Source organism: Dendronephthya gigantea, unplaced genomic scaffold, assembly GCF_004324835.1.
Source record: "Dendronephthya gigantea isolate DGI-Jeju-01 unplaced genomic scaffold, DenGig_1.0 000067F, whole genome shotgun sequence".
Classification (NCBI taxonomy): Eukaryota; Metazoa; Cnidaria; class Anthozoa; order Malacalcyonacea; family Nephtheidae; genus Dendronephthya; species Dendronephthya gigantea.
Genome location: NW_021163077.1, coordinates 188,760 through 205,687, shown reverse-complemented (window position 1 = coordinate 205,687; position 16,928 = coordinate 188,760). Strand labels below are relative to the sequence as shown.

Below are 16,928 nucleotides of genomic sequence, written 5' to 3'. Positions count from 1 at the left end.
AACAAGGAACAACAAAGGAGGCATTTTTCCAATGTAACACCAAATACTGCCTTCTGATTGGCTAACAGTAGCATTAGGTAATAAGTCCGCCATATTGGCACAGCTGTCTATACTGAATAATTTTTGCCGCAATATCCCGGTAAAATTGTATTGCTTCCAGGTAAAATGGAAGTGTTGCTGTTGTTGTTGTAGAAGAGAGCTTTACAAACCTGTCAGTTACGATTTGTATAAAGTCTTAAAAATCCTCAATGTTTAATGTTTTTAGGCTTTGTTGAAAGCTTTATGTTCTACTCTCGTATTCCGTATTCAGTAAGCCTAAGGACCAGTGGTAAGAACTAGACCACTGGACTAGACGTACTGATTTTGTACATATTTCATAACGGTTTATTCTGAGAGCTTCGTAATGGGGTTGAAGTTTCCGATTTAGGAAACTTTAAAGATGATCATTTTTCATTCTATGCCTCTGGCTATAGCAATTAACCCACGCAGGATTATGGTGTTTATGAGATGTTTGCTTATCGTATTCCACTGAAAATTTGAAATACAATACTTAGTCAAGTCGTGATATCCCATAAATACCGTGCGTGAGCCACGTCGTCGTCGTGGACCTCCCTCCTCAGAGTTCAAAGTCTACGACGTGGGCTAGTTTCCTTCTACTGATAAAAAAAGGAAATCTCATAACTCTGCGTGAAGTGAGACTGTTGTGCCGGAAAACAACAATTGATTTATAATTTTATACAATCATTCATATTCATTCAAAATTTTAATATTCCTTCAAAAGGATACATGTCATATGGCATGCACGTATTAATAATAAGATAGATAATGTGGCAATAGGCAATTAACGTTTAAGATCCCTAATTACTATACCACAACAACTATGTTCACAGGCACCCAAAAAAATTGGAACCAGTCTGAATTTCGTCCACCGTACTACACATCGTCACATATATGTAAGAAAGGAAAATAAAGGACTTAAAGGTATTCACAGCATGAACAAAGCGCAGAGCTAGTTTGAAGCCGGTTTCGAAACGAATTTATAGTAAATATTAGTAATTGTCTTCGAGAAATTTGTTCCCGATGTGTGCAACCGAAATTCTAAAATATCGCTGGTGAAAAACCAGCATTACTCATCAGACCCCGTAAAAGTTAGTACGAATTTATGACCAGTACCAATTTCGTCTTGAGGTGGGTTGACGATCTTGCGAAAACTACTGTACAGATTTGATATATTCAATGATAATTAAATTGTACCTATATTGCATATTGACAGCAAAAGTTAATCCTAGATTGCTGGGTATTTTCATGTCATGCAACTAAAGGAAGTGTAACAAACAACACCCAACTCCAAAATACTTGGTGTTATTTATACATAGAACCGGTAAATTAGAATTCATATCTGCAGGAAATTTACAATACAAACGCTCACAAAACGAGAGGTTTGAATTAGTATTTGACATAAATCACACATAATGCTATCTGGCGAAACCTTGCACAATACGTGATATTTGAAGGAGAACAGGTCCAGTTTCAGGATCTGTGATATAATGTCCGTTAGCGTGGGGATTTTCTAACATTTCTTGAAAAGCTAGACAACGGAGAAAGATTCGATCAGCCCACTAATCATAACTCACTAACACCGGCCACGAAATAGCGTTTTAACTCTTCCACCGGGTGGGGTACTTCCAACTGCCCATCGCTTGAAGAGCTAACTAGGTATCCAGCCGATCTGAGTACAAAAAATCAACCAGATCCTCGACAAAAATTTCTTTTTATATAGCTTCGGCAATTGTAAATTTTAAGTAATTCTTTTATTTCTATGCATTTATAATTTAAAATTTTAATTTCGCGCTCTTTATACTATTAGTCGAGCTATTAGTAACACAAATGACTCCAGGTGCATGATAACTCTGTTTTGTCGAGGCACCTGATGACGTCATGATATTAGAGCAGTGAATGTATTAGATTAGATGGATCATGGATAGTGCTTAGGCTCCCGCGCGTCATCGGGGAGGGTGTGCGTCATCAGGGGGTAGGACATCTAGTGGGGGGGGATAGCTATTATTGCCATCATTTGTGTCTCACATCATGTTCACGTCTAGCTGGCGAATAATGGCAATGATTAATAAGCACACACGGTGTTCAGATCTGAATGGTAAGCTATTTAACCCCCGTCCCTCCTTGATGTCAAGCCCTCGCGTTATAGTTCATTTTTTATATCTCTATATCTATATATCTATATATGGTAGTCTAGCTACCATAATCAACATTCAACGCTATATATTTTCTAGTACAAAAAAATCTGACCCCCTCTTGAAGTTAAGGACCGGTCCCTAAAGCATACTACCATACATACCTGCCAATATTCTGGGATTTGTTAAGCTCAACTGTACGCCTGGATTCTCCATTATTGCAGCATAAAGAGGACTATAAAAACAAAAGTCAATCAGGTTGTTCATCAAAACACGGCAACTTGCTCTGCTTCAATTCTGGTCAAGCATACCTTTCAGGATTCAATCCAGGATCACTGTCATCCACAACATCATGCCTTTCTCCAAGTAGCCAGTCACACTAAAAGAAGAAATCCTTTCTACTATAGGTTTTAACCCCATGAGGCTCATGAGATATCAGATCACTTTCCTCAACGTATTTTAAAAGGAGGGCGTATTGTTACCATCACAGTATAGTCATTCAAACCCTACAACCGTTTCACGTTTGCATGCAAGAACGTGGTTTATGGCCAGACCGCCAGAAAGCTAACTTATCATTGGCTGGCAAGATTAATTGTAGAAAATGATACCCTAATGCGATATGCGCACTTGTCGATATTGTTCCTATGATATATAAACATGAATATATGCATATAACCCCTCCTGACTGCATTACAGGCACTGAGCTATATTATTGCACTGTACAGTGCCAAACAAAGATTGTAATACTTCAATAAGATTATAATAGTTAATAGACGATTACAATATGGTCTGGTAGCTTGGCTAAGGTGCAAATGTGGACCCAGTGGTCCCAGTCCTCAACCATACCGTCAAAATACATATATAGGTATTTTTGTACTAAATGTCCAGGCAATCTTTTGACCTGTTTGTAAAAGTACTCCCAGTATTGGGCTTACAAAACTATTTGCCAGTACTAGTGTGTTTATTGAACAATGATCTGGCAATTCAACCAGATATGTCTAACTCTCTCTAACATGAGATAATTCCGTGTGAGAGGAACAGTAATGTTACATAATAGATCTAGTTATATGTGTTAATCCTACAACTCAATAACAAGGTACAAATGAACATACTGCAGCTCTTTGATTATTTCCTGTTGCTTTCAAAGCTTTGATAACATCTTCTTCTGGGAAACCCATGTCTTTTAACATTTCAACGCCCTGCAAGTATATAAAGGAAATTTCATTTAAGGGGACCATGCATAGTTCTAAACTTTTGGTTGAATTTTACAACATATTGTACACTGCAAAAGACTTCACTCACTTTTTTGTTGGGGACAAATTCTCTCCTCCAGTGTGGTTTACCACTGTGTGATTTGGTTGCAGTCTTTGAACTGGGCTCAGTTTCATGTCCAACTTGTGGTTCCAATGGTTGGTCAATGTCAGGATCTGATTCATGTTGTATCAGCCATTCCATAGCTCCTTCAACACCTGACTGCCTGTTCAATGAAACATTGTACTTGAGTCATTTATAGGTTTCAGCAAGCATGTTGATAGTGATGGGTAGCATTGCCATATAGACCCAAAAATTTTGGGGGCAAATAATAGTCTGCCCAACAAGCACCAAAAATTTATTTCAAGCATTAAAAAAATTTGCCTGACTAAGTACAAATTACCAGACAAATTAATATTTCTGACTGTCATAGGGGGGGGGGGGGCTCATATGTCTATGATGGGCAGTTCCAAATATGTCTATGATGGGCAGTTCCAAATGCTTATACTTTTCATGTTACAAACTCCTAAATAGTACATAATAACATGGTATTTTATCTCCCTATTCACTGTTTTTAATGTTTCCTTGCAAAAAAAAGGATGTATTGAAAAAAACATACTGTATAACAGAGTGGTCGTTGTTTAGAAGAAAGCTTTACTACCGCATTTATCAACATAACTTAATTGCATAGTCATGAACAATTACCGATTTATTCTGAGGGCTTTTATAGCTCTTGTTTCTGTGAATCCCATTTCTGTTAACTGTTTAAGATGCTCCTGATTCACACATTCCACTTTTTCTACATTGACAAGGTTAAATATTTATTATAGATACCTGGGAACAACTTGTGTATGGAAAGAAAAATTCTTATACACTCACCCAGTAATACACTAGTTAGATTAATGTGTGTTACCTGAATTTGTAGACTCATCTTCATCTTCATTGTCAAACTGTACCAGATGAGCAGCATCAATTAGGGTTATCAAAATTCTTTGTAATTCGCGATTGAACTAATTAAAAGACATAGTCTAAATCAGTTAAAAATGCAAGAAGCACCCTCAAGATAACAAACTAGACTTCTTTAGCAAAAACCTGGTATTAACTTCACAACATAATCTCAATTGACAGATTTTCATCAAATATACCACCTAATGATGTACCCTTATCAAACATCACACAATTTTAATAGTTGATGGTACAAATATTTTGCAGCCTTTCTGCTAATTACTAAAATTCAATTATTTACTAACATATAACATTATTTTGTTTTCTATTGGCCCATTTTTACCACGTGTTTTGCCCCCATACAGAACTTGTATTCTCCCCTATTTATTTTAATACTAACTCTCCTGACGAAGGCCCTCAGGTCGAAATGTCGAGAAGTGTTTTGTCTATTTCAGGCAGTTGTTATACCACCACATTTGATGCTAACATATAATATGTATTAATAGATGTTTTCTAATGTGTATTAACATACATCAAAATGCAATGCGGCAGCACCAACATCTGTGACTTTATTTCCTTTGACTTCTCCAGTACTTGCTGTGAGTTTGTCAATTTTTGATGCATCAGGACCTTTTGAAGAAACTTGCTCATCCTTGGTGACAACAAAGAAATGTTTTTGTTTGTAGTATCAACTTTTACAAAGACGTTGAAATGGGACTATTTATGTATTACAGCAGATAATTTATTTGAAATGTACTGATGCATCACACCATTACTTGTGTTTCAGTTTAACATCAGTTGTAACCACTGAATTTCTTCCCAGCCATCCAGCATCAAATAACATAAACTAATTTAGTTAAGTGCTGAACCGGATTTCTGAGGATTTATTTATTATTATCGTTTTAATTGATACAATTGATTCTTACTTTGCTTGGTTTTCTTGGCTTACGTCTTTTTACGAGCAACAGTTCATCTAAAGATTAGGTATCAAACCAATATCAAAATGAACCAAAATCATTTAATATTATTATATCGAGAATTCGAGATAACACTTATTATTAACATGGAGATACAGTATTAATTTTTATAATACATAAGCTACACTCACCATTATCCTTTATCCCTTCTTCGGCCAGTGTTTTTTTCTCGTCTAAAATGCGATTCGAGTTCATAGACAATAGTTTGTAATGTACCCCATCTTTAGGATTCTCACCAGAGACCCTTTCCTTCAAGTTTTGTACAGATTGTGTCGGACATAGACACAACTCGTACTCCTTTCCTGTCGTGTTGGTAACTTTAATATTTAGGCTACTGTCTCCACGAAGCGCTTTGAGTTCAACATCCCTCATGGTGTAGAATACGGACAAAAAATAGAAACGAACAAGCTTTTATTTTACTTTTTGAAACTACGATTTTGATTGATTTTGATTCTGCCCAAATGTCGCGCAAATGTTTGTATTTTAGGGGGACTAAGTATGAGATAAACAAAATCGTTATAAAAAAAAATCAGAATGTTTTTTGTAATTCATGAAAATATTCCCCCAAATCCCATGGAATTTACTTGGTTAGTTGCAAATCAAGGGCCAAAATACGTTCATTACTTTCCAGGAATTGCATAATTTTAATGCTTTTGCTTTACCAGTTTGTTTACTTCCGCTGGTTGTAGAAGCTAGAAACGTCACTTCCTGTTTAAGGTTGCAATTCAATTTCAATCACGCCAAATGGATAATGAATAGAGTTTTATCTTTTTAATGCATTATTCCAATGAAATAGATAGATTTTTATGGTTAAATGGCTAACGGTGAAAGTGGAGAAGTTCCTGGTGCCATAAGGCTTATGGTTAAAGTATGGGGAGCGTTCTCAGCTCTTTGTAAGTGCAAATTTTGATCACTGACATTTTGATAAACTTTTTCCATGACAGTATGCCATTGTTTTGAATAGAGAATTTATTATTTACCCGTTGAAAACATCTGTATGAAATGTATTTCATTTCTTCTATGACATATCAAGTATGAATAAATGTGTTACCCTTGTAAAATGGCAAATATTAGTTTATATTTTGGTAAATATGTTTGTGAAAATCGTGAGGTCAAAAAATCGTTTGTTTACGATCGTGTTTAATATTTGTATATTATGAATGCAGTCGGTAGGTAAATGTTAAAAGTATTAGTTATTAAATTTAATTGATGATTCTGTGGTTTTTTAATATATTTATGGCAATCGCAGTTGGCAACGTACCAAAAACGCGATGTTTTGTGGCGTGTTTATGACTCCAATTTGTACGACAGAATGATTTTTTGGTATAAAGATTATGGCCACGTCTCCTCTTAAAGCGAATAAATTACCATATTTAACGTTCCGAATTCCAGTTCACACTGACCAAGTTTAATACTAAAGCACCATATTTGAATTTGAAATGTTCTAAAAATTTTGTCCATTGCACAGGAAAGGGACAAATTTGAGCACAGCTAGCTGTTGCTTAAGTTGCTTCATTGTTTTATTTTTAACCAAAACTAGTTAACTGACCTAGCCCTCATTTATAGACTTTTTTTTCACTCTAAAAAATATGTGACACAAAGTTTGATTGTTTCATAAGCCAATCAAACTTTATGTAATTTCGGGTTTTCTGTGCTTGATGTTGTGAGAAAAATCAATTTCATTTATAAGCGATAAGTGGTAACTCTGGCTAATTAAGATTAGTCTATAAATATTTGCAAATTTTCTTTGAATTGAGAACAGTCATGTTGAACTAATTTATTTATGCAGTGAAAAGTCTAAATAATATTTTCTTGGCAAACCATTTCTCTGCAAGTGGAAATCCACCCTTACTTAGTTAAAAAATGTAGAGCTGTGGAGGTTTGATGTAATAATTGGCTTATTTTGTTTTTAGTGAGTATTGGGTTTGGTGTGTTTGTAATGATCACAGTTACACCTATATGTCTTGCTGCTGGGGCTATTATGGTGTATGTTACAACATATTTATTATATTTTATTAATCTAGAGATTATTGTGCTATCATATTGAAATAAAATATGCTCCTGGTGCCCTTTCCAAAAGGGCACTAGATACCTGGTTGATACTAATACTAAATGTTTTCTACTTTTTAGTACCTCAGGATTAGTTATATTAACATTTGAAGCTCCTGTTTTATGTTTCAAAATTGAAGCAATTGCAAAGTTGAGCAAATGGATTGAAGAGCATCTAAAATTCTGGATTAGAGCTTTTATCTATTTTTGGTAAAACAGCTTTTTTGAAAAAAAATAAGATTACAATAGGATTTAATTTTTGCAATATGAAAGCCAAATGCATTGCTGTATTCATGTACCAATTTTCACATTTTGTTTTATAGTTTTGCACTACTTCCATTCTTAATGTGCCGTGAACTGTCAACTTTTATTGGGAGTGGTGCAGTGATGGTAACAGCAGCTTTATACGGGGTCATGGCTATTGGAAGAAAGTAAGTACAAACTTTAAAATTTAAATCACATACCTAACTACTAAATGATGTCTGCAGGATATCAGATCATTATCAAATTTATAGATTCTTAAAAGTTAAAACACATGACACCTCTCCGATTTTAAGTGTTTCATCTCAAATATAATTCTACTCATTACCATATATAAATATTGAAAAAGATAACTTTTAGACTCTCAGCTAGCTTACCACCAAAAGTCTAGTCCATACAATTACATCATAAGCAAGGTAACCACCCTTTGTATGATTTTGTAGAGGTCAAGGGCCAAGTGGATCAAAATCAAATGATGATGATGTAGAAATGAAAGAATCACTGGTAGACAGTCAAGGGGATCCTAAAGAGCTAGGCTCACCATCCTGAGCTTAGACATTATTTATAAAAAAACATCCAAAATTTATCTAATGAAAAGCAGTGTGCGCAATCATTGTAAATTACTCTGGGAAGCTAAGGGTTTACAGTAGCAATTCTTTAATTGACCTTTCCAAAGCAGGGTGCTTATTTATACACTTTAAGTGGCCTTAAAATAAGTAAGCGTAGAAAATCTACCTACCTCATCAATATATATCTTGCCCACAGAGCAAAGAACTTATTTAATTAAATTTAATTTATTGGATTCATACATATATATATTTGTATTTTATTTGATGCCATGCATTTTATTCCAATCTAAACAGAATTAATGGTTGTACAGAGCATACACATTTACCAAAATGGATCTCAATTAATTGGAAATCATTCCTGATGTATGTGTTTAAATATTTTAACATCAAATGCTTAGAATTGAAGTTAATAAGTTCACAGCAACCAGGTATATAATCCATAGCAATTATGGGCTATCGCTAAACTAGAGTAGCGATGGATCAAACTAAATATATTGCAAATTACAATCAGTGTTGTCACAAAAATCTGAAATATTAGTTTACTGTTGATTTTATATTTAAAAATTTCAGTAAGTGAATACATGGTTTTACCCCTCAACAATTCATAACAGTGCTAATTAGGGTAAATATATTAGAGTATGCAATATTGAATATTCTGTGAAGAAATTTGGTTTGAAAAACATTCTATACTTGGTGTGATCTAGTATGTACAGTATATGACAAAACATTGTACAGTATATATTGTGAAATATATGGAAATTTCCTGCCAATTCAAAATGGAGTTTGTGAAACTAAAACCTTAACTTAACCTTTCATTGCCTGTTCAAAGATCTCGCGACTAATAATCATTCTTTGGATTTGTGCTGTTCCTTCATAGATCTAAAACATTACGGAATTATTAGGACTAAACAAAGTTCAGTTTGATTAATTTCTTACATTTTGTTTTATAGCTGACATGTAAATGCAGACTTTGTTAGGGTTTAATATAGATTTACCTGGAAAATTTTAGCATCTCTCATAAGTTTCTCAACTGGATATTCTGAGTTGAATCCATTTCCACCAAAGATCTGAAAATAGTATGTGCAAATGAGTTCCTAACAAATTTCTCTAACTCTCTAATTTCTCTAAACATCTTCTGTTACTGTGGTTGATAAATCATGTATGGTAATTATTTTTCCCTTTTATTTATTCCTGCCCCTTGCCCTGCCTTTGTTCTTCCCTTGGTTCCTCTTTTTATTTTCTTCTGAAGCCAGTTGTATGAAAGCCGGATTGCCCTACCCACCGGATAGAGATTTTTTCAACCGTTCTATTAAAAAATATGCTTTGAGACCAACAAAATTTTAGCGTTGGAAAACAACGGGCGATTTTAAAGCGATTGAAAAAATCACTATCCGGCTTTCGTACAACCGATCCCTAACATCATAATGGGCAATTTCGAATCTTTCAAATTTGGCCAATCAAAAACACATTTATATTCATTTAAAAGCAGAGCGAACCTTAATGTTGTTAGATATTCAGACAACACATTGTATTTTAAAAAGTATAGAAGGTCAAAATGTAAAAAAACATGTTTACGGACATGACTTCCACTTTTCCCACATACGGACTTGACTACCGCTTTTCCCCACTCCCCCATTTCGTGTATCCTCTTATCCGCATTTTTGTTGACCTCCTCCTCGTTTTATTCTTGCTCTTTTTCCTCTTTTCTTCCATTCCGCTCTATTCCTTCTTACTTCCATCTTACATTTTACTGAATCTACTCTGTTGCATCTGCTTTTCAATTTCATTTCTGAGCCACCCTCTAATCTTATCGCTCTTTCGTCTCTCCTAAATTTCGCTTTCCTCTTCCCCCCTACTTTTTCTCCTTTTATTCCCTCTCCTATTTCTCCTTGCCTCCTTTCTTCTGCCTCATCCGCTCCCGAGGTTCCACGCAAATATCTCAGTATTCAAGACTAACGTTATTCTATAGGTTTTCATGGGGGCTCCTCTTCACTTCCTCGTGAAATTTGCGTCTTGCCGAGCGCCTACGAAAGCTACAGACTATGCATAGCCGTTCACAATTCAGTTCAAAATAATTGTTAACTTCACTCACTTGAACAGCATCAGTTGCACACTTATTAGCGACATCCCCAGCCAAACATTTTGCTATTGAAGCAAAGTATGTGTTCCTTATTCCCTAAATTGAGATCAAACTTTCCAATAGCTAGAAAACAACGAATTTAACAGCTTTTATAACAGATATGGGTTTACCTGATCTATCTGATAAGCAGCTCTAAGCACGGTCAATCTGGACGATTCAATTCCAATCGCCATATCAGCTAACATAAACTGAATAGCTTGGTGCTAAAGAGTATAAAATAGTTTTAGCCACATCTCAAAATCCTGGGTCTAAAATTTTTACTGATTCTGTCACACATTTGACGCCCGACAATTTTCCGCCCACTGGGTAACCAGGATAAGAAGATACAAACAGCCTATGCGTACAAGTTGTTAACAGGCAAAATATATCTGCCTGCAACATCTTTGGTACATCTGCAATTCTGCATAGGTAGTGGTGTAATTCTTTAATTTAAAAATTACTAATGAAAGACTATATTTTACAATCATATAGCCCTAAAAAAGTTACAAACCATAGCAATAGGTTTCCCCATCGTTTTTCTCTCCAATGCGTATCTCGTGGCTTCATCGAACGCTCTCTGTGCGAGCCCAACAGCTCCTGATGCAACCGGGGGTCGCGTCCTGTCAAATGCTCCCATCGCAATCTTAAAACCATAGCCTTCTGCGCCAAGGAGATTCTACAGAAAATAACACAAGAACAAATCCTGAGCTCCGACATTAGTAGCCATTGTACGAAAGCCGATAGCCCTATCTAGCAGATAGACCGTATATTCAACTCGACGTATATTCAACCAAGTCATTTTAAAGAAGACTTTCACTCGATTGATTGTTGATTCGCTATCTGTACTCTGTAGTTACGAGTCATAACTATATACTGAATTCTAAAATAAGCATCAAATAGGAGTGTTGGAGTCTGTGCACTGAAAATTTATATGAATCGATTGTGACACTTCTCACTTTTTCCACAACCCCCCAAACCTTCAGTATGCCACTGAAAGCTCACACCTTTGGTGCGCATAGCTAAGTCACCCTGGTGCATAGTCTCCAGCAAATATCCTTAAATAATTTCACTATACATGCGTATGTCAGTCTCTATTACCTCTTTTGGCACAAGAACGTCTTCAAAGTTGACACCTCTGGTATCAGAAGCCCTCTGACCCATATTCCATTCCTTTCTTCCCACAGAGACGCCGGGAGTATCACGATCAACAATAAAACCTGAGAATGCTTGACCGGCTTTAGCATTAGGATCTGTTTTGGCGAGAACAAAGTACCTAAACAGGATACAGTGTAAAGTTGCGAGATACGTCTAAAAACAGAAACCTTTGAAGACCATCATGTCATTCAACACACACCTCTACATTTTACTATCCTTGTTAAATGCTCAATGTTTAGTAATAGTTTTACAACTTCACTTGCAAGTAGCAAGTACCCATGCATAACAGTTACACAGCATAAAACTAAAAAATGTAAATAATGGAGAACCACAAAGTCAAGGAGTTTGTCTCCTTGTCATTGTCCTATGCATAGTTCACACCATTGTTACATACCAGTTAGCATGGCCACCATTTGTAATCCACATTTTCTGGCCATTCAGCACATACTGTGAAAAGAAGATAAAATATTGTCACATTTATAACAACAGGAATTCATAATATATGACTAAGCATTATACATACATGATCTCCCTTTTTTTCAGCCTTTGTCTTAATTCCTGCCACATCAGAGCCGGCTATTGCTTCAGTTACACAGTAAGCCTGACAGAGAAAACAGTTAGTAAGATGTATCAGAATGTGTGTTGATGTTAAGGGAAATTCTGTATCATGCAACAATTATTGCAAAAATCCTGCCCTTACAGCTATTAGAGGTTCCTCAATCATTCTTGTTAGATATTTCTTCTTCTGTTCATGATTCCCAGCCAAAATCACAGGAGCTTCCTAAAAACACATCATTTTCATAGCTACAGATCTTCTACATACGTTCTTTAACAGTCTGTAGCATTTCTGACAGGAGGGTGAGTAGGTTTGCATGGCCATATGCATGCAACTAGTATGGTTCAGGAGGATGATGCCATAAACCAAACTGGAAATCACGGTGCATTTGATAGTCTAGCCCATGAAAGGAGGTTTCTAGCAGACAATAAAAATGATGGGTTGTTTGGAATATTGATGATGAATTGTAATACCCTTAACATACCGCTAATCCATTTCCCTCCATAGCAGTCTGAATTCCAGTACAAGCATAAGCAATTTCTTCAGTGATCAAACAACTTTCAGTTGATCCAAGTCCTAGACCACCTGGATTTTTTATGAAACTCAATTTTAAATGTTGACTTGGATGAATTGATGAATTCTATGCACTAGAGTTTTTATGATTATTATATTGCATTTATAGCACATGTGACAGACATTACCATATTCCTCCGGAATATGTGTATTCAGCAGACCAAGAGCATGAGCATTTTTGATTATATCCCATGGGTACTAAAAAGAAAATAGTTTCTGGATCAGTGGTTATCTAGAACAGTTTCCATAACACATTTAATTTAGGAAAATACCCAGGGAAATCATGTTTCACTTATTAAACAATAATCATCCTATAAGAATCGTACTTCTCCAGTTCTGTCATGTTCAGCAGCAACAGGTAAGATTTCTTCACGTGAAAACTTTCGAGCCATATCCCTCAATGCTCCAAGCTCATCAGACATATCTATCATCATGATTAATCAATATAGTCTAGGTTAGCTCTATCAGACAGTGGCAGATCTAGTCAGAATAAAATTGAATTACTACAGCTTAAAGTTGCATTCACATTGGTAGATTTTTTTTTAAAAATATTCTTTTGAAATCCATAACCAATAGCATTGTTATTAAGGTATTTTGAATTAAAAATTTAGCTGTGTAATTCATTCTACCCCTAGATCTGCCACTGAGCTCTATATCTGATAATTTTGCCATGATTGCATGTAATGCACAAAACAATATGTTGTAGTAAAATATACTTTACCAAATGAATAGCCAGAATTGCTCGCAGCTTCTGTGCTATACCTGTAGCATTTCCCCTAGAAATTGGATTAAGGTTGGGCTATTACATTTAACATTCAAGAGAACCACATATGAAAACATTATTTTATGCATAAAGTAAACCCAGCCTTTAGAACACATTGAAAAAATATAATGATTGACTACACTATCACAATAGATCTTTCTTATAATGACGTCAAACACGGAAAGTCTGATGATACACGGAATTTGATTGGCTCCACAAAACTATCGAGCTAATCAAACTTCGTGTAAGATCAGAATTTTTGCGTTTGACGTCATTATGAAAAAGGTCTATTGAAGGTTTTAAGCTTGCTACAGCTCTATGCAATGGGAAAATATTGATAAATCTATGTGCATGTGTCCTTCACACCCCTAACCCCAAAAGAAAGTAGTTTGGCAAATTACTTGGGAAGAACAAATAGTATTACATGTGATTACCTTATAATATATGGTAAAAGATGTGCAAGATGTTACTTCTTGTATTTGAGGCTGTTTACACAAGCCCAGTTACTTAATTGACATTCAACCAAAGATGAAATGACTTTGAGGTATTAAAATAAGTCTTGATGACACCAGACAAGCACATGCCTGACTTCGACTGATACACAATTGCCAGGATTGTGTTATATGCTAATTTCAATATACCTCAGTGATTCCACGCTTCGTTAAATTTTGGCTAAGCGGGTTCATGTAAACAGCCTCTTACCTCGTGTAAACAGCACATTACTTTGATTTCCCAGTAATAACTATTATGTTAAACAATATTAAACTTGTACAGTAATATTGTAATAACCATTATGAAACATCCCTAAAAATGGTATACGGACTTTGTACTTTAGCACTTGTATATTTAAATACATAACAAAGCTTTAAGCAAAACACACTCGGAATAATATTCTATCGACTTTAAGAAGCAAATTTCGTTCAACTATTATATAAAATGGCAAATACCCCCGGTTTATTCAACTTCTTGAAAAGCCAAACGTGAATACAATACATGCATGGTCCTCACTGTTATATATTTTTAATGCGTGTATTTGTAGTTCTATCAAATATTTTTTACAAGACCGTTTTGGTGGCCGGCTTCTGCGTATTTTATGAATCAAAACCAAAAATTTAATATATGTTTAATGAGATTATGAAACACTGAAGCCATCACGTCTACTTGTCTATCTCTATTTGACTATTTCTATATTAAAATATTACCGTAGTCGTTACTAATCTGTTTAGTCTTCGTAGTTGCAATAAACTTCTTGCTGCCATTTTAATAGTGTAGCTTTAAAAATTCTGCTTGTGATTGTTTTATCTCCACATGAAAATAATTTGCCCAACGAGTTTTCTTTCAGCCCAAAACAGAAGTTGACTGTTGGAGCTCCACATGAAATGTATAAAAATTATTGAACTACGAACATAAATATGCTCTCATTGCCTTTGTCTTTGAACTAAGCATATATTTGCATACATTATGCAGATTTAAAAGGCGAAGAACTGGATGGTGAGAATTTTTTAAACATTTTATTGAACCGTCTTAGAAATTTTCCAATTTTTTATTGAACCTCCCTGAAATTTCAAATAGTTCTGTAATTTAAATTTAAACGCATTTAACATGAACAAAAGTGATATGTATGTGATCAATGGTCCTGGGTGCACGGGATTTGCAAACTTGCTCTAGTCCTCAATGCAACCACACATTTTTCAAAAGAAATTTGTCTCAATGGAAAATCAATGCAACAGCCTTTTCGAGGCTCTGATCTAGGTAGCAACTTATTTTCTCATTTTTATATATATTTTTTAATATCCCTAAAGCTGATGGCATGCTTCCTGCAACTGATCTACACCATTTCCATTGACCCATATTAGAGTCAGTATAGTATAGGTCAGTGTCTACACCCTTTCGAAAACCTTGATACATCATGATAAAAATTATAGGTTGGTGATACCAGTATATTGTTATATAAGCTGTATGAATACTGAATAGAACTTCTTGTCTTTATTTCCATTTTTTTCTATGAATAATAATTTTGCATCCAATTCTTGTTGTCCAATGCCAATTATAGTTCAAATACTTGTACCAGTATATGCTTGACTGTTGACATGGAAACTATATTAGCCACCTACTTAAAGCCGAGATTTACTATTTCTAGTGGTTTCAACTGGCTTTAATGAATCTTCTACTCATATCCTAGGGCACAAAAAAGACTAAGGTTTGTGATCATATTTTTAGGCGTACATTTGGTTGAATTTACTATGCAAATCTGACATTGGATTTGATTGAAAGTCTTGAAACTGGCCTACGTCTCTCCATTATATTCAACAAACTAAAAAACTATTCACAAGCTTGTTTGCTATTATCTACAGAAGTAAACTAATAAAGTAAATAATTTTTGACTTATATATAACATATACAAATACTACATTATGATGATATTAAAACTATACTGTAACCCATTGTATTAACCAAGTGACTCTGATATCTCATTATCCATGGAAGCTCTTTAATACTGCCTGTTTAAAACATATTATGAAGCTGTATTAGACTTAGTGATGATGTACAGTGAAGAAATTACAGTAATATAATGCCTTAAGCATTCAATGCACCCAACATTATTGATAGGTAACCTTTCAAATCCCAAATGGTTGTAAATAGGCCCAATGGAAATATTGGGCAAATAAACCAGTCTTTTTTATAGACTGTTCCCAACTTTTATAAAATTTCCGGACTTTGCCAGTATGTTCAAAACGTTCAATGGTTTAAGCATTATCTACCCTTAACCCTCATGACACACTCTGAGCTGAGTCTTTAATAATTTCACAATGGTCAATGGAAACACTATAAATTTGGGATCAAAAAGTCAATAGATAAAAATCTAATATTTGTACCGGTAACACAGCCCTAATGTGAGCCCCAGATATCTGTTTATCCTTCATCTCTTGACAATTTAGGTTTGCCTCAACAGCAAGCTTGCGAAGAAACATCATATAATCCAAGAACATCTACCAACAAAATGAACAAATCTGCAATGAAAGTGATGTAATTCTAAACTTGGTGATATATAATACTTCGCTTACCAAAATATCGACGTTTTTCGATAGTTTACAATCCTTCTGATGTCTCTTTATGATATTTCGCAGTCTTGCGCGTGGAAACGTTCTTTTCATGGTACAAAAAAGTCAAATCTATTAGATCGAATCAGTAGATCGTATGTATGCAACACAGCTACAGACTGAACTCCGAAATTAATATTTCAAAATTTTCCCTCGCCGAGACCCGACCCAGTTTTCCAAACCACGATTTCCGGGGGGTTGTACGCCTGTGATTTTTTTTGCGCAAGATTTTTTTAGCAAAGACAATATCGAATTCGTCACAACGAATGTCGCAGCTTAAATGAAAACGTTTAAGGTTTTGTAAGTTCGGATTTGTTCGATTTATCACACATATACAATGGTGGATGCATTTGGGACAACAGTTTTTACTGGAGGTGCTGTGTTGATATTGGGCTCGTTCTTCACTCAAGTTTTTGA

General features: G+C 35.0%; 3 protein-coding genes across 3 annotated transcripts; 1 reads left to right on the top strand and 2 right to left on the bottom strand.

Moving 5' to 3' along the window:
• Positions 1-762: 762 nt before the first annotated feature.
• On the bottom strand, positions 763-5,829 carry LOC114531014 (ubiquitin-associated domain-containing protein 1-like). Its single transcript, XM_028552644.1, has 10 exons — positions 5,497-5,829; positions 5,315-5,361; positions 4,921-5,040; positions 4,357-4,453; positions 4,149-4,242; positions 3,495-3,669; positions 3,305-3,391; positions 2,504-2,571; positions 2,357-2,427; positions 763-1,588 (listed from the first exon to the last, which is right to left on the bottom strand). Exons 1-10 carry the CDS (start codon positions 5,735-5,737, stop codon positions 1,476-1,478), a joined length of 1,113 nt encoding a protein of 370 aa, XP_028408445.1. The 5' UTR covers positions 5,738-5,829; the 3' UTR covers positions 763-1,475.
• Positions 5,830-6,094: 265 nt separating this feature from the next.
• On the top strand, positions 6,095-8,681 carry LOC114530917 (calcium channel flower-like). The gene is made up of 5 exons (XM_028552538.1): positions 6,095-6,258; positions 7,279-7,351; positions 7,496-7,624; positions 7,738-7,845; positions 8,119-8,681. Exons 1-5 carry the CDS (start codon positions 6,180-6,182, stop codon positions 8,222-8,224), a joined length of 495 nt encoding a protein of 164 aa, XP_028408339.1. The 5' UTR covers positions 6,095-6,179; the 3' UTR covers positions 8,225-8,681.
• Positions 8,682-8,776: 95 nt separating this feature from the next.
• On the bottom strand, positions 8,777-14,834 carry LOC114530916 (medium-chain specific acyl-CoA dehydrogenase, mitochondrial-like). Its single transcript, XM_028552537.1, has 14 exons — positions 14,613-14,834; positions 13,369-13,423; positions 12,974-13,071; positions 12,776-12,845; positions 12,559-12,659; positions 12,219-12,299; positions 12,042-12,119; positions 11,913-11,965; positions 11,462-11,636; positions 10,875-11,039; positions 10,495-10,587; positions 10,337-10,420; positions 9,240-9,311; positions 8,777-9,123 (listed from the first exon to the last, which is right to left on the bottom strand). The coding sequence occupies exons 1-14, from the start codon at positions 14,667-14,669 to the stop codon at positions 9,049-9,051; spliced, it is 1,257 nt and encodes a 418-aa protein (XP_028408338.1). The 5' UTR covers positions 14,670-14,834; the 3' UTR covers positions 8,777-9,048.
• Positions 14,835-16,928: the final 2,094 nt, after the last annotated feature.

What these genes read in the sequence shown, in the direction of transcription:
- LOC114531014 (XM_028552644.1), bottom strand. Translation starts at nt 5,737, where the DNA reads ATGAGGGATGTTGAACTCAAAGCGCTTCGTGGAGACAGTAGCCTAAAT. An exon ending in AGAAGGGATAAAGGATAATG is followed by an intron (nt 5,362 to 5,496) that starts GTGAGTGTAGCT and finishes CCTAATCTTTAG; the next exon opens with ATGAACTGTTGCTCGTAAAA. An exon ending in AGATGAGTCTACAAATTCAG is followed by an intron (nt 4,243 to 4,356) that starts GTAACACACATT and finishes TTGTCAATGTAG; the next exon opens with AAAAAGTGGAATGTGTGAAT.
- LOC114530917 (XM_028552538.1), top strand. Translation starts at nt 6,180, where the DNA reads ATGGCTAACGGTGAAAGTGGAGAAGTTCCTGGTGCCATAAGGCTTATG. An exon ending in GGGAGCGTTCTCAGCTCTTT is followed by an intron (nt 6,259 to 7,278) that starts GTAAGTGCAAAT and finishes TTTTGTTTTTAG; the next exon opens with TGAGTATTGGGTTTGGTGTG. An exon ending in AGAGCTTTTATCTATTTTTG is followed by an intron (nt 7,625 to 7,737) that starts GTAAAACAGCTT and finishes TTTGTTTTATAG; the next exon opens with TTTTGCACTACTTCCATTCT.
- LOC114530916 (XM_028552537.1), bottom strand. Translation starts at nt 14,669, where the DNA reads ATGGCAGCAAGAAGTTTATTGCAACTACGAAGACTAAACAGATTAGTA. An exon ending in ACAGATTAGTAACGACTACG is followed by an intron (nt 13,424 to 14,612) that starts GTAATATTTTAA and finishes TCCAATTTCTAG; the next exon opens with GGGAAATGCTACAGGTATAG. An exon ending in ACATATTCCGGAGGAATATG is followed by an intron (nt 12,660 to 12,775) that starts GTAATGTCTGTC and finishes TAAAAAATCCAG; the next exon opens with GTGGTCTAGGACTTGGATCA.